Here is a 13,817-nt window from a genome sequence, read left to right as displayed (position 1 = left end):
AAAAAAAAAAAAATTCTCTATAAAAAGATTTTTTTTTTCTCTAATACATTAAAAGTTTGGAGTAATGGTGTTAGTCTATGGTATTGGTCCCAATTGATGTCAATATTGATATGGATTGGCTATATTAGGTTGGAATGGACCATTTCAGCCCCCAAAATACCAATACCAATACCAATACGCGCCAGGAGCGGCGCTGTGGTTCACGCGTTGAGGAAGGGCATGTGGACTCGGGTTGGAAAGTCATCAAGCCCTTAAAGTAAAGAATCTAGGCAGAGGGAAGTTCTAGCGCTCTTTTCGCTCCCAGACAAGCATTAAGAGGTTCGAATCCCCTTCCATAGTGCTATCAAGTGTTTGATTGGATTGAGAAGAAGGTCAGCCCTGATCTGATATATTCAATATTTCGTAATATGAGTTGAGCTTCCACTCGTCAAGACCATTTTTTGACTTTTTTTTTATCCTCCAATGATGCCAATACAACCGATCCATATTGGTAGTTGAGGATATGATGTACAAGGGAGTATCAAGTATGAACTATGTTGTCCTTACAATAACTATAGGGTAACTTAATGCACTATAGCTGGGGAGAGTAAAACTCAAATATCTATATAGGTTTGTATTTGGTTATTTACATCTGAATGGAATTTTTTCTTCAACCATTGTAAACACAAGAATCTCTTGGCCTTTATTCTTGTTGGATGGGACTTATTGGACATTCGAAGGTAGTTTTGAACTTCTTATAATATTGAGACTGAAAATTATGATCCTTTGTTGAAGGCAATACTTTCTTCTTCTATCAAATATGGGAATACCTTCACCATGAGGTAAAGAAAAACTTTCTTTTAAATATTTTCACCCTTTGTCCTATATGATCAGCCGCGTATTTGAATTTGAAAAGACAAATAAGTTGTAGCTTACCGATTGAAATAGTTTGTTTTGCAATGAATCATGGGTCATGATGTGAGATGGTGATTGCCCATGTTTAACATATCTATCGCAACTTTCTATTTACCTCTTCCTTCCCTCACCCCCTACTCGCTACCTCCTACCCCCTCCCCCCCCCCACCCCCACGAACCCCTCTTCTTAAAAAAGAATGGAACTCGTTAAATTATTTTAAATTGTAGTTAAAAAATAAATTTTGACTCCAACAAGTCACTCGAGTCAAGTTAGAAAGAGAAACAATGAAATTTCATATATGAGTCCTCTAGATTTAAGAAATGATCAAATTAGATCTGAGTTAGACTCTTCATTGATTTTGTATATTTGTCCAAAATGAGTTTGATTTTTTTTTTTTTTTTTTCCTATTTGGCCATATACTATTCATAAAATATAGATTTGGTTTACAAAAAAATAAAGTCTTAGAATTTTTGTTCATTGTCTTCAATATTACCACTTTTTTTTCTTTATTCTCACTAGTAAAGCAACCGTAGCCTCTCACTATGAGAAGGTGAAGAAGGAAATTATTAATAAAACATGAAGGGAAAAAAAACCTTGTATTGACTAAGTTTGAGTAGCTGGAGTCGCCAGATTTGTGAAAAAACTAAGTCCAGTAAAAGAACTTGATTTCTCAACCATGCTTAAACACAAATAAACCATACAGCTGGATCAATAGTTAGAACTGAGGAGCAAAATCTTCCTTTTCTCAGTCACATTCTTGTTGGCCAAAATGGTTTTTTGAGTTAAGTGTTAGAATATTTCTATGTGGGCTTATATTAATTGGGTTTTTGTGCTTTAATAAAATCAGGCTAATTATTTAGTCTAATTAAGTGAGACATACAATATTTAATTAGTTTAATATGGGCTGGCTAGTGTGGGCTTTAGTTAACCATTGGACTTGTCATGAGTGTATCCATTGAGAAACTTTACAAATAGAGAGTTAAGTCCCTCCTCTAACCCTAATCTTATTCACAACGTGTATTTTGGAGAGAGAGGGAGAAAGAGAAAGAGATGGGGTTTCTTATGGCTTCCTCTTTGTGCGTTCAGGTTCCTCGTCTAACCAGTGATCATAAGAGAATAGAGGAGAAGTACCTTACTACGTGAATCATAAAGTTTTTCGCTGCGCTTGGCTTTATTATGGATTTCAAACAAGGTACGCCTTTATTGATTATAGTTTCTATCCCATTGTTTTTTGTGTTCTCAATCTATCTATGGTGATCTATAGTTCTAAGGATTATATCTCATGAAATTTTAATCCTACATGTGGTATCAGAGCCACCATAGTTTAGAACCATTATTATGTTTGCAAAGAATAGATTAAAGTTTCTTTATTGAATCCATAGATTATGGGTGATTAGGTTTAAAACCCTAATCAAATTTATGAGTGATGAATTATAGTTTATAGATTGGATCCATGAATTAAAGATGATTAGTTTCTTGAAGCTCTAATTAATTAGGGATGATTATTTTTGAAACCCTAATTGATTAGGGATGATTATTTTGAAACCCTAATTGATTAAGGATGATTAGGTTTGAAACCTTAATCAATAAGGATTATTAGGTTTAAAACCCTAATTATTGAGGATGAATAGTACACATAGTACTATTCATGAGATTAAAAATAAATGAAAAAATATCCTAATGGATGATTATTAGTATTTAATGTAATTTTAGGGATAATTTTTAGCCCATTGTCTTCAAGTCTAAAATTACATATTATTTGGTTTGATGTGAATGATATTAAGTATATCCCGGTATGAAAAAGTTTCATAAATTTGATTAAGTTGTAGCCACCAAAGTGGTCTTTTTGATTGAAACTGTGGAACATCGGTCTTATACGGTAGTGGGATGTCTCTAGTTCTAATGCATGGTCATATAGACAGATGATTAAGAATTGACTAACATCAATACACCCAAAGTTGATAGCATATCAAAAGTTGAAATATATTTTCATGGCCGCTGATATGTGAAGGGTTTTGTAACTGCATGTTATAAATTCAGCCCAAAAGTGTTTACATAATGATGTTTATGAACTTTCAATTGGTGTACTTATATATTTTAAGTTACACGGTACTCACATTATGCTAATGATATACATTGTTTATTTTTCTGCCACATTTTCTGTCAACAATAATATGGTTATTATTGAAGTTCTTACTGGGTCCAATTGCAAAAAATGAAAATAGTATGTATTGTTTGCCATGGAAATGGCAGATATTCGCACATTCCTTATTATGAATAAATCAACGGATCTCACTAATCAGAGCACTGATGATGAAAAATTGATGCATACTGCATGGGTAAAGAGCAATCGTATATGTTTACTATCTATGAAGAGGTCGATCAAAGATCACCTAAAATGTGGTTTGCTTACTGATTGCACTGCTAAGGAGATGATGGATGCAGTGGCACTCAGGTACTGAGTTTCATCGAATGTTGAAATAGGAACTCTTTTGTAGGAACTTTTTAATTTGAGGTATAATGGTTCTGAAGATGTTAGAGACTATATCATTCGGATGGTGGATTACCAAACCAAACTCAAAGCCTTAGATGTTTCTTTTTCTGACCCTTGCATTATCCATCAAGCCTCAAATACCCATTCCTTCTGAATTTGAGATCATCAAAATCAATTATAACCCCCAAGATGAAACCTGTACCATTAATGATTTTATCTCTAGAGTTCTTACTGAGGAAGAAAAATTGAAGAAAGAGAAAACCCACACAACCTTATTTGTTTTTAGCTCCAGTTTTCGTAAAGGTAAAAAGCCTAAATCTCATACTAATAAAGTTGCTCAGAAAATCAATAGTCTAGTCAATTTAGCAATTTGGGTCATAATAAACACTCTTTTAAGACTGAGAGTAGAAACTGCTTCTTTTGTAAGAAAAAGAGTCATATGAAGAAGGAATGCCCTAAGTACAAGACTTGGTTATCTAAACGTGAGCATTCAGGTAATGATTCTTTGACACTTGTTTGTGAATCCAATTTATCAGAAGCCTCATCCAGTTCTTGGTGGCTAGATAGCAGTGTAACTAATAATACTGCTTTTATCATATAGGGATTCATAAACCGAAGGAAGCCAAAAAGGATGAATCAAAGTTCACTGTGTGGAACAATGAACAAGCTGACGTAGAATTCGTAGGAGATGTCATTTTAATTCTAGATTCTGGTTTTAAATTGATGTTAAGAAACACCTTTTATATACCATCTTTTAGACAGAATTTAATTTCCGTTTTAGTTTTAGACTTGTGTGGTTACCATTTTGAAATAAAGAACGCTATGGTTAATTTGTTCTTCAATTCAAATAAGGTTGATTACTGTACTATGTCTTATGGACTATATAGATGTGTTTAGCTCCTCATGATATGTATGTCTCTTATAATGTTGAAAGAATTGTTCCCAAAAGGCCTTTACCTAAGGAACAGTTTTACATGTTGTGGCATAAAAGGCTTGGTCACATCTCTAGGGAAGGAGTTGAAAAGTTGATAAAGTCTAACATCCTGCCCACTCTTAAAGGTGACCCAGAGACATGTGTAAACTGTTGTAAATGAAAAAATGACTAAGATAAAGAAAAAGTCGACAGTCGGTAGTTCTAACCTATTGGAGGTTATTCACACTGACATCAGTGGGCCCTATATAGCTACATTGTGTAGAAATCTTTATTTCATCACATTTATTGATGATTATTCCCGACATGATTATCTGTTCTTGATTAAGGAAAAGTCTGAGTCTCTTGATAAATTTAAGATTTTTAGGACTAAAGTCAAAAAACAATTGAGAAAAGTTATCAAGTTTATTAGATCTGACCGAGGTGGTGAGTATTATGATAGACATGGCGATGCTAGACAACTTAAAGGCCTGTTTGCCAAATACTTAGAGGATTCTGGGATATTAGATCAATTTATTATGCCTGTGAGTCCTAAGTAGAATGGGGTGGCTAAAAGGCGAAATCGCACCCTTATGGATATGATGAGAAGTATGGTTAGTAAGGAGAATTTATCTCAATTTATGGGGTGTGGCTTTGAAGACGGCTCTTTACATCCTTAACTGAGTCCCTACTAAGGTTGTTCCATTAACTCCTTTTGAGTTATGGATTAGACGGAAACCTAGTTTGAACCACCTTAGAGTTTGGGGTTGTCCTGTAGAAGTAAGATAGTATAATCCAACTTTGAGCAAGTTGGACTCCAAATCTACTCATTGCTACTTTGTTATTTACCCTGATCATTTGAAAGGGTATCGATTTTATAACTCTTGCGAAGGTACTAGAATTGTGGAATCACAGATAGCAAAACTTCAGGACTTAACGTGACCAATAAGAGTAGTTGTTTTCAGACTATAGAGAATAGTAGTGAGGTTGGACGACTGTATTATTTACTCTACCTACCTAAATGGATGTAAAGCCTACTACACCAATTGCTGCACCTATTGAGATACATGGGCATATTGTTGATATAGCTCCTATTGAGGTCCCTGAGGTTCAGGATGAGGTTGTGGACGCTCCACTCAGGAGATCCACTAGGGTGAGGAGGTCAGTTATACCACCAAACTACATGGTCTATTTGGGAGAACATGACTACAACATCGGTTGTGTGATTGATCCAGTTTCTTATTCAGATGCTATTTCTAGTCCTTAGTCAGATTTGTGGATGGATACAATGAAAGATGAAATACAATTGATGAAACATAATGATGTTTGGGAGCTTGTTGAATTACCTGAAGGTTTTGCGGTGAATGGTTCTGATAATCTTGTATGTAGACTTAATAAGTCTATTTATGGGCTTAGGCAAGCTTATAGGCAATGGTACTTTAAGTTTGACAGTGATGTGACTTCATTCAATTTTGTCAAGAACCAGGTAGATCAGTGTATATATCACAAGGTCAGTGGGAACATATTTATTTTCTAATATTTTATGTGGATGATATCTTGCTTGCAAGCAGTGATCTAGGACTGTTGCATGAGACAAAGCAACTGTTATCTAGGAAGTTTGACATGAAGGGCCTTGGTGATGCGTCTTTTGTCCTTGGCATTGAGATCCATAGGGATCGTTCTCGCCGATTGTTAGGTCTTTCTCAGAGGGCATATATTGATCATGTTCTGGAGAGGTTCAGTATGCTGGATTGCAAATCTGGGAATGTTCCAATTCTCAAGGGTGATGAACTGAGCTTATTACAGTGCCCTAAAAGTAATATTAAAAGAAATTTAATGAAGAAAGTACCCTATGCTAGTGCACTTGGAAGTATCATGTATGCTCAAGTTTGTACTAGACCAGATATTGCTTTTGCAATAGGAATTCTAGGCAGATATCAGTCAAACCCTTGTCACGATCACTAGGTTGCTGCCAAGAATGTTTTGAAGTACTTAAAGGGGACAAAGAATTATATGTTGATTTACAGACATGTTCAAGACCTACAGCTAGTAGGGTATACAGACTCTGACTTTACTGGTTGTCAAGATGACAGGAAGTCCACATCATGATATATTTTCATAATGGCGGGTGAACATATTGTGGAAAAGTGCTAAACAGAAATTAATAACTTCTTCAACTATGTAAGCAAAATTTGTAGCATGCTATAGAGCAGCTACTCAGGCAATAGAGCTTAGGAACCTCATAAGGGAGTTGACAATGTTTGATTTTGTGGCTAGACCCATCTAGTTGTACTGTGATAAGAAGTTTGTTGTGTTGTTTATTAACAACAATAAAGGTATCACAGGGTCTAAGCATATGGAGATCAATTTTTTTTTTTGTTAACCAAGGTGTCCGGGTAGCTTATGCACACCTCGACTAATCCTCGGGGAGACTAGCACAACAATCCACCACTATGATCTCCACTTAAATCGTAGATGCATAGATGGGGAATCGAACCTGAGACCGTGCGCCTAATCCACACAATCCCCAATTCGCCCTAACCATCTAGGCAACCTACGGGTGGGTACAAAATAAATAAGAAAACACACACTCACACAATGCGTACAATAGTGTTCGATCCCACGACCTCTTCCCCTAGGTGCCGGCTCCACAAGCCGAAGCTACCACCACTAGGCTACCCTAATGTTCGTGCATTTGAAAATCAAATATTTGACCATAAAGGAAAATGTTAAGAAATGTGGCATCACAGTGGAGCATATTGGTACAGATGATATAATAGTTGATCCCTTGACTAAAGGCCTTCGCCCTTGTGTTTTTGAGAGACATGTCATTGGCAAGGGCTTAGGAGCATCATGGGATGCAGTTGTTTAGTGGGAGATATTTTATTTTACTCTATTGTGTAATAAAATTTTCATTTGTATTTTTACCTTTTGGTAATTTTTAGGATTATATATTAACTATCATTTGCATGCAATCCTATTCAATAAAATGCAGTTTTGTTATTACTGTTGTATTTAACACGTGGGTGTTTTATATGTTGGAATGTTATATATATATATATATATATTTGAAGTCTTAAGATATGTGTTAACCTTGAGCAAAGGCTAGGGCATTCAGATATTAGCCTTAAGTACATTTTATAACACATAAAGTATAACTCGAGTTATTGAAGATAAGACATACAAGTTCATTGGAACCATAAAGAATTTTCTTAAATGTGGTTGTATCACTCAAGGGAGAGAAAATTGGACTGACAAGGGGATAACACAAATGGAACCATTATGTAGGTGTTATCCAGTTGCCACACTACCATATTGAATCCATGTCAATAGAGTTGAAAGCTCTTGTGACCATCGAAGGTCCTGTGTCGTTTACAAGATGTTGTAACCGCCATGATTGGGTGTTTGAGACTCTATGGGACAAGATTGACTAATAGAGATGTCTCTAGACCATTATAAAGGAACGTGCATTAAGGTGATTATTAACCTGAAATTGTTTTTTAAGGATAAAATAAGTTTTAAAAAATTGATAGCAATTAATATAGCCCAAGTGAGAGAATGTTAAAATATTTCTATATGGGCTCATATTAATTGGGTTTTTGTGCTTTAATAAAATCAGGCTAATTATTTGGTCTAATTAAGTGAGACATACGTACTTTAATTAGTTTAAGATGAGTTTGCTAGTGTGGGCTTTAGCTAACCATAGGACTTGTGATGAATGGGTCCATTATGAAACTTTATAAATAGAGAGCTAGGTCTCTCCTCTAACCCTAATCTTATTCACAACGTGCATTCTAAAGAGAGAGGGAGAAAGAGAAAGAGAAAGAGATAGGGTTTCTTGTGACTTCCTCCCTTACGCGTTCAGGTTCTTCATCTAGCTAGTGATCATAAGGGAATAGAGGAAAAATACCTTGCTATGTGGATCAGAAGATTTTTCGCTGCGCTTTGCTTTATTATGAATCCCAAACAAGGTACGTTTTTATTGATTATAATTTTAATCTCATTATTTTTGGTGTTCTTAATCTATCTATGGTTCTAAGGATTTTATCTAGTGAGAGAGTTTAATCTTACATTAAGTTCCTTTATATCACTCAAACCCTATATCCTACTTCGAATCAGCCTTCACTAGACAATGTGATCAATTTCTATCATCGGATATATGAAGTTACTGGATTGCCCTTTCCATCAGAGCCACCTCAGTGTAGTTATACCAACCAGTTTTTTCTATTGAGAAGCTAATGCTGTCTTCACTTTGTTTAATTCATTATCCAAAGCGCTACTTTATCCTTTCACGGGTCCAAATTATCTACAGCGAACGGTTACGTGCAATGAACATCCAACAGCTGGGATGCATGGGCCATCCCAGCTGTTGGATGCTCACTGCACCTCACCGCCTCACCATAGACGACTTTGGCACTTATTTTGTTTGTATCTCCAACGTTATAAAATTAATCTTACTTCTTTTTTTTTTTGGTGGGGGTGGGGATGGAATATAAAATTAATCTTACATTTCACAAAATTTCCAATCTTTGCCATAAGACATGGAGAACTCATTTGGATTAAAACTTGATATCAGAATTGAGGCTGAAACCTAAATATCCCTTACACCATACAGATAAATGTTAATAATCACATATCAAAATCCAAACAAAGAAAATAATTCATAAATAAATCATATTATCACCAATTTATATTAGCAATTATACCAAGCCTTCAATTTTAGCATTCTAGAATACAACAGAAGAATATAAGGTGGCGCTAAATCCCAAAATGGGGATTGCATGAATATGGGCAGAAAATGAGACATCCTCAATGTCAAAACTGTGCCAAGTAACCTCCATAAGAGAGTCTTAGCAGGGTAAGGATCCATGTACAGCAGTATATCAAAGAGTCACCTATTTCCATTCATTGACAAACGGTTTCTGCTAACAAATTCGTAGTACTGTTCTTCCCCATAATGTTGCCTGAAAATCAAAATAACAGCATCAACTACATAAAGTTATGGTACCACAACACAGATGCATATTCATTTGCATTCAGGAGATGTTAAAAATTTATAGTGCATCGCGTGGTCAACTTAATGCAGATGTTAGAATGTTGTAAAATATTTCAAGATACTGCAGTTTCACATCAAGACTTAGAAAGGCATATTTTCTCTTCCCATTACTCACAACCAGACAATCACCTTGTTTTGGGTAATTGACCCAAAATGAACTCAAAAGTGAGACTAATTACATAAAATCAGATGTAGATTTATTAAGATTACTGCTTGAAAAGGGAAATTTGGTAATATTAGCAATGCAGAAGGCTCTTTACATGGCCCACATAGGAGGGGATTCCTACACGGCCCAACTATTTCTGTAACATGCAGGATGATGAGGTAATATCAACCGTCAGATAACTTGGGCACAGTATGGATTACACTGGCCCACAAAAGAAGGCTACCTATTCGATCAACCTATTTGTGCATGGAAATACAAGTAGGTAGTTTTCACTGTTGGATAGGTAGCCATGGCCTAGATTGGCCACATGTTAAAATTCAGAACCAAATTGAATCATATAAACACCCATAGATGTATATTTTCCGTAATGTTTCAGACATCCATTTGTTTTCACCCTACGTCAAAAGGAGATTTTTAGAAGACTTTCAAAATTTAATTCTCCACGTGGCCTAATCTGTTAAACCTGAAAGTAACATGTGAACAGAGGACTCTGGCCCTACTTCACAAAATTCACGCCCCACCCAAACTGCCTTGAGTCAGAAATGTAGGCCATGCAGGAAACAAAAACCAATTAAAATCTCACTTATTTGCAATTTATGTAGCAATTACCTAGGCATAGTTTCAAAGCATAGAAAGTAAAACATAGACATTAGAACATTTTTCAGTATATTTCAAAACAGACACACCAACAAACATAGACTTCATAAGAAAGAAGATGAATGAAATGATAGATAAAACTTACGCCAAATCTGCTAAAGTATCAGACTTAATCACAGCCTTTCCTTCTGGTAGTTCAAGGGAAGAATAATGCATTATCATTTCTTTCAAAGTTTGCTTTGTGCTTCTAACATCATTATCCCATAAGAGGCTCTGGAAAATTAAAAAGAAAGAAACTGTTAAGATTATCTGTACTCGTGAACCTAGCAAGAGAGGAGACTAAATGTACCTGAAAAATAACAATTATACCATAGTCAGTTCAACATTCTTAGCGCCAAACTACAATTCTACACATGATATGCCACAAATATTGGAACTTGAAACTACATGAATAAATTTTAAGCTTCTTCTGTTACTATTGGTGTTCTCCAACACTCGTTACTTCATCTTGCAAAGAAAACTTATAAACTGATTACATAGTATAATATAACCAATGTAACGGTAAACAGACTTCCACAACACTACAAAGGTGTACTATTAAAAATACTATTTATATTTCATAAACGTTAGGAGTTTGATTAGACTGCATAGATGAAAAAAAAAATAAGGGGAAAAGAAAAGCAAAATTTTGAAAGCATTAGCATTAAGAGAAAAGGCGGTATGCTCATATTGATTTCTGTAACTCTGTCTTGGATTTCTTGATGCTAGGAGTTGAATCACCGTTTCGTCTAGATCAAGTTGAGAGCTTATGCAGGAACTAAAGGCAACATTACTAGACAGAGATATTAAAAATTAGGGGGAGGGATTGTCAAACTGCCAGTGTGGGATGGAATCTTTCATGTAGGAACATTTGTCAGTCAGATGGGGTGGGAAGCATCTCAACCATTCCATCCATTGCCACTGTGTCAATCAATGCACCCTCTGCTAGATGAACAGAAGTGAGCTCCACTGCATTTTACACCTCTCTCCCCACTTCGCCTTCCTTTCTCACTGCATCCCACATTTCAAGATTCTCACTTTTTTTACTCAATCACATAAACTTGCTAACGACGCCAAACCCAACCCTCAAAATTGCTTCGGTCTTGAAAGAGGGAAGTGGAGGGCTGAACATACCTGACTTACCCCGAACCATGGCCTTGAGAACCCTCAATGACACTGTCACTATGACATAATCGGCCACCATTTCTGAACCATAATCAAAACAGAGCCCCACAGGCCTGCTGCTGCTGCCACCCTGATTAGTCTCCATCTCCAGCGACCTCACAACACCTTTGGACTGCCACTCAAGCCTCTTTTCTTTACTACCCAGTTGGATCAGACCTGTGGAAAGTGCAAATGCTAGCGACTCCACAGTGCTCAAGTATCCCTCAGCAATGGTGATCTGTTCACCTGGGAACTCAAGGTACTCCAAACCATGGGCAACAAGGATCTCCGTGAAGGACTGCTGGTGAAGAAACGCAGAGAGAGAGAGAAAGAGGCCGTGGGGGCAGCAGGTGGGGGAGGAAGGAGCTTTCCGAGGAACAGGGGAGCTATCGGTCTCCATGTGATGCAGATGCAGCTGAATCGAATAAGATAGGCAAGAGAGACACTCCACAAAGCTCACAGCCAGGAGTGCAGTGGTGGGTCATGAAGGGTCCAGGGGCAGATGAGTGGCGGTGAATCGTGAGTGATGCAATGGAGATGGATCGAACGACTAGGATGCTTTGCGCTCCATCTGGTGGCCAATAACGTGCATGCATGGGAGATTCCATCCCAATGCTGTCGGCATGTTACGCACATAAAAAATTGGATGCAGGAAAAAAATAAACACTTAAAGAGACGGCAGTTTTGGCAATAATTGGTACACTCTCTAGACAAACTAAAAGCCTAACTGAATCTGATTCCAGCATCAGACTGTGAACTTCATTTTCAAGAACATCATAGGAGTATAAGCTCATCATCAAGTTTAACAAAAAACAGAAACAATTGAAAAGGCGTAAAGACCCAGCACCTTCCGTATATATTCTCTTTTCACATCCTCCCAGGGTAACTTACCACTGGGTGAGAAAATTGAAGCATTCCACAGGGCTCCTCTAGCAACCATCACTGAAGAGGCACCTACAGAAAACCATGAACACCAAACAATTATGAACATCTTTTAAGCAAATAGACCATTAAGGACAGAGACCACTATGCAAGTGCGCTAAATGCAACTGGAGATATGCATTGGGAGGGAAAAATTATCAAAACCCATTTTGAATGTTAACATGAAGAAAGGGGATCTGACTAGTACAATTTAATTCAAACTTAATCATAGCAACTGTAAACATTCTCAATGTCACATTCACAGAATTCTCATGTCATAGTTGAACAAATGCCTATAGACTTTATATCAATCAAGTCTCAGATTCTCTAGTCTCCACCACCTCTTCCTCAAGCCATACAACACCCCTTAACGAAAATTGCGATGGGCAGATCTGATTAACCAAAGAGGTTAGCAAAACTGTCCGAAATGCAACTAGGTACTCTGAAGATATCTCCCTATTCTAGCCTCCATATAATATATCCCATCCACAGTTTTGGAATCAACAGGTATACCTGCCAAAGTCCACATGATAAGACAGCATATGCTGCACAAGTGTTTTGAATAAAGCTCAATAGACAGAGTGTCACTCAGCAATTTCTGCAGCTTCAAATTCCAACTTCTCAAAATGTTTTGACATTTTGGAGAAAGATTTCTGCCGAAGGAAGAAAAAGACTGTCGGCATCATGGACTGGAAAACAGAACACTGATGAGGCTGCAGGAGGTAGATATGATAGAAATCAAAGAAAAGTTCCAGATTTCAAGTCTGAACTGTTTATTCTTGAATAGGAATGAGTGAATGACTCATGCTCATCCTAGTTTACCTTAAAAGTAAACCTCCTACAAGAGAGGGATTTTAGTTAAAACGTAGCCAGGACAATATTTAGCTGAATCTGATCATGAAAATGCAGAACAAAATCTTTTCTATTGACTATTCACTACCGTATAAAATACATTTTAAAAAAAGATAAGGATAAAGGTGTCCAATCTCTGTACTGACACAGAAAGAAACAGAAGTTAGCAAGATCACAATCATCCTCAACCTAGAGATGACAAAAATAAAAATCAGGGTTCTGTTCTTATATTTGCTCGGTTTTTAATGACTGATGGACCAGGTGGTCAGATTGTGGTTGGGCCACCAGCAAAAAAGCACATGGTTCCATGTATTTTTACAATAAATTCACTTCAGACCACCACATTAAAAAGTGTCTTACGCTCAAGGATTAAAGTATCGGTATCGGTCGTCGGCCAAAATTAAGATATGTATCGGAGGGTATCGTATCGTATCTGAGATACGCTAAAGATACACACATAAATGGATAGGAAACACTTTTTTATACACTTTTGCATAAAAAAAATAGTTAAAAAAAGTTATATATAACATGTATGATGCATAAACACTAAATTGAGAGTATCGGACTAAAAATCCAAGGTTTGTAGTTGTCCCATATATGTAAAATCTTTGTTCCCAACCTTGATTTCAACTTTAATTAGAGAGAAAAAATGACTGGCAGCAGATTTGGAACAAAAACCCCTCAAAAAAATCGTGGTTTTCTGAAAAATGACCCATCTTGGCC

At 36.5% G+C, this 13,817-nt stretch overlaps 1 protein-coding gene across 1 annotated transcript in view; it reads right to left on the bottom strand.

Moving 5' to 3' along the window:
- Nucleotides 1–12,826: 12,826 nt before the first annotated feature.
- LOC122073648 (protein FAR1-RELATED SEQUENCE 5-like) overlaps nt 12,827–13,817 on the bottom strand; it is a 6,772-nt gene continuing 5,781 nt past the window's right edge. Inside the window, exon 7 of the mRNA XM_042638272.1 lies at nt 12,827–12,955. Coding sequence (XP_042494206.1) covers nt 12,827–12,955 — 129 coding nt within the window. The remainder of the gene's footprint in view (nt 12,956–13,817) is intronic.

Source organism: Macadamia integrifolia, chromosome 3 (genome assembly GCF_013358625.1).
Source record: "Macadamia integrifolia cultivar HAES 741 chromosome 3, SCU_Mint_v3, whole genome shotgun sequence".
Taxonomy (NCBI): Eukaryota; Viridiplantae; Streptophyta; class Magnoliopsida; order Proteales; family Proteaceae; genus Macadamia; species Macadamia integrifolia.
This window is presented reverse-complemented; position numbering and strand designations above follow the sequence as displayed.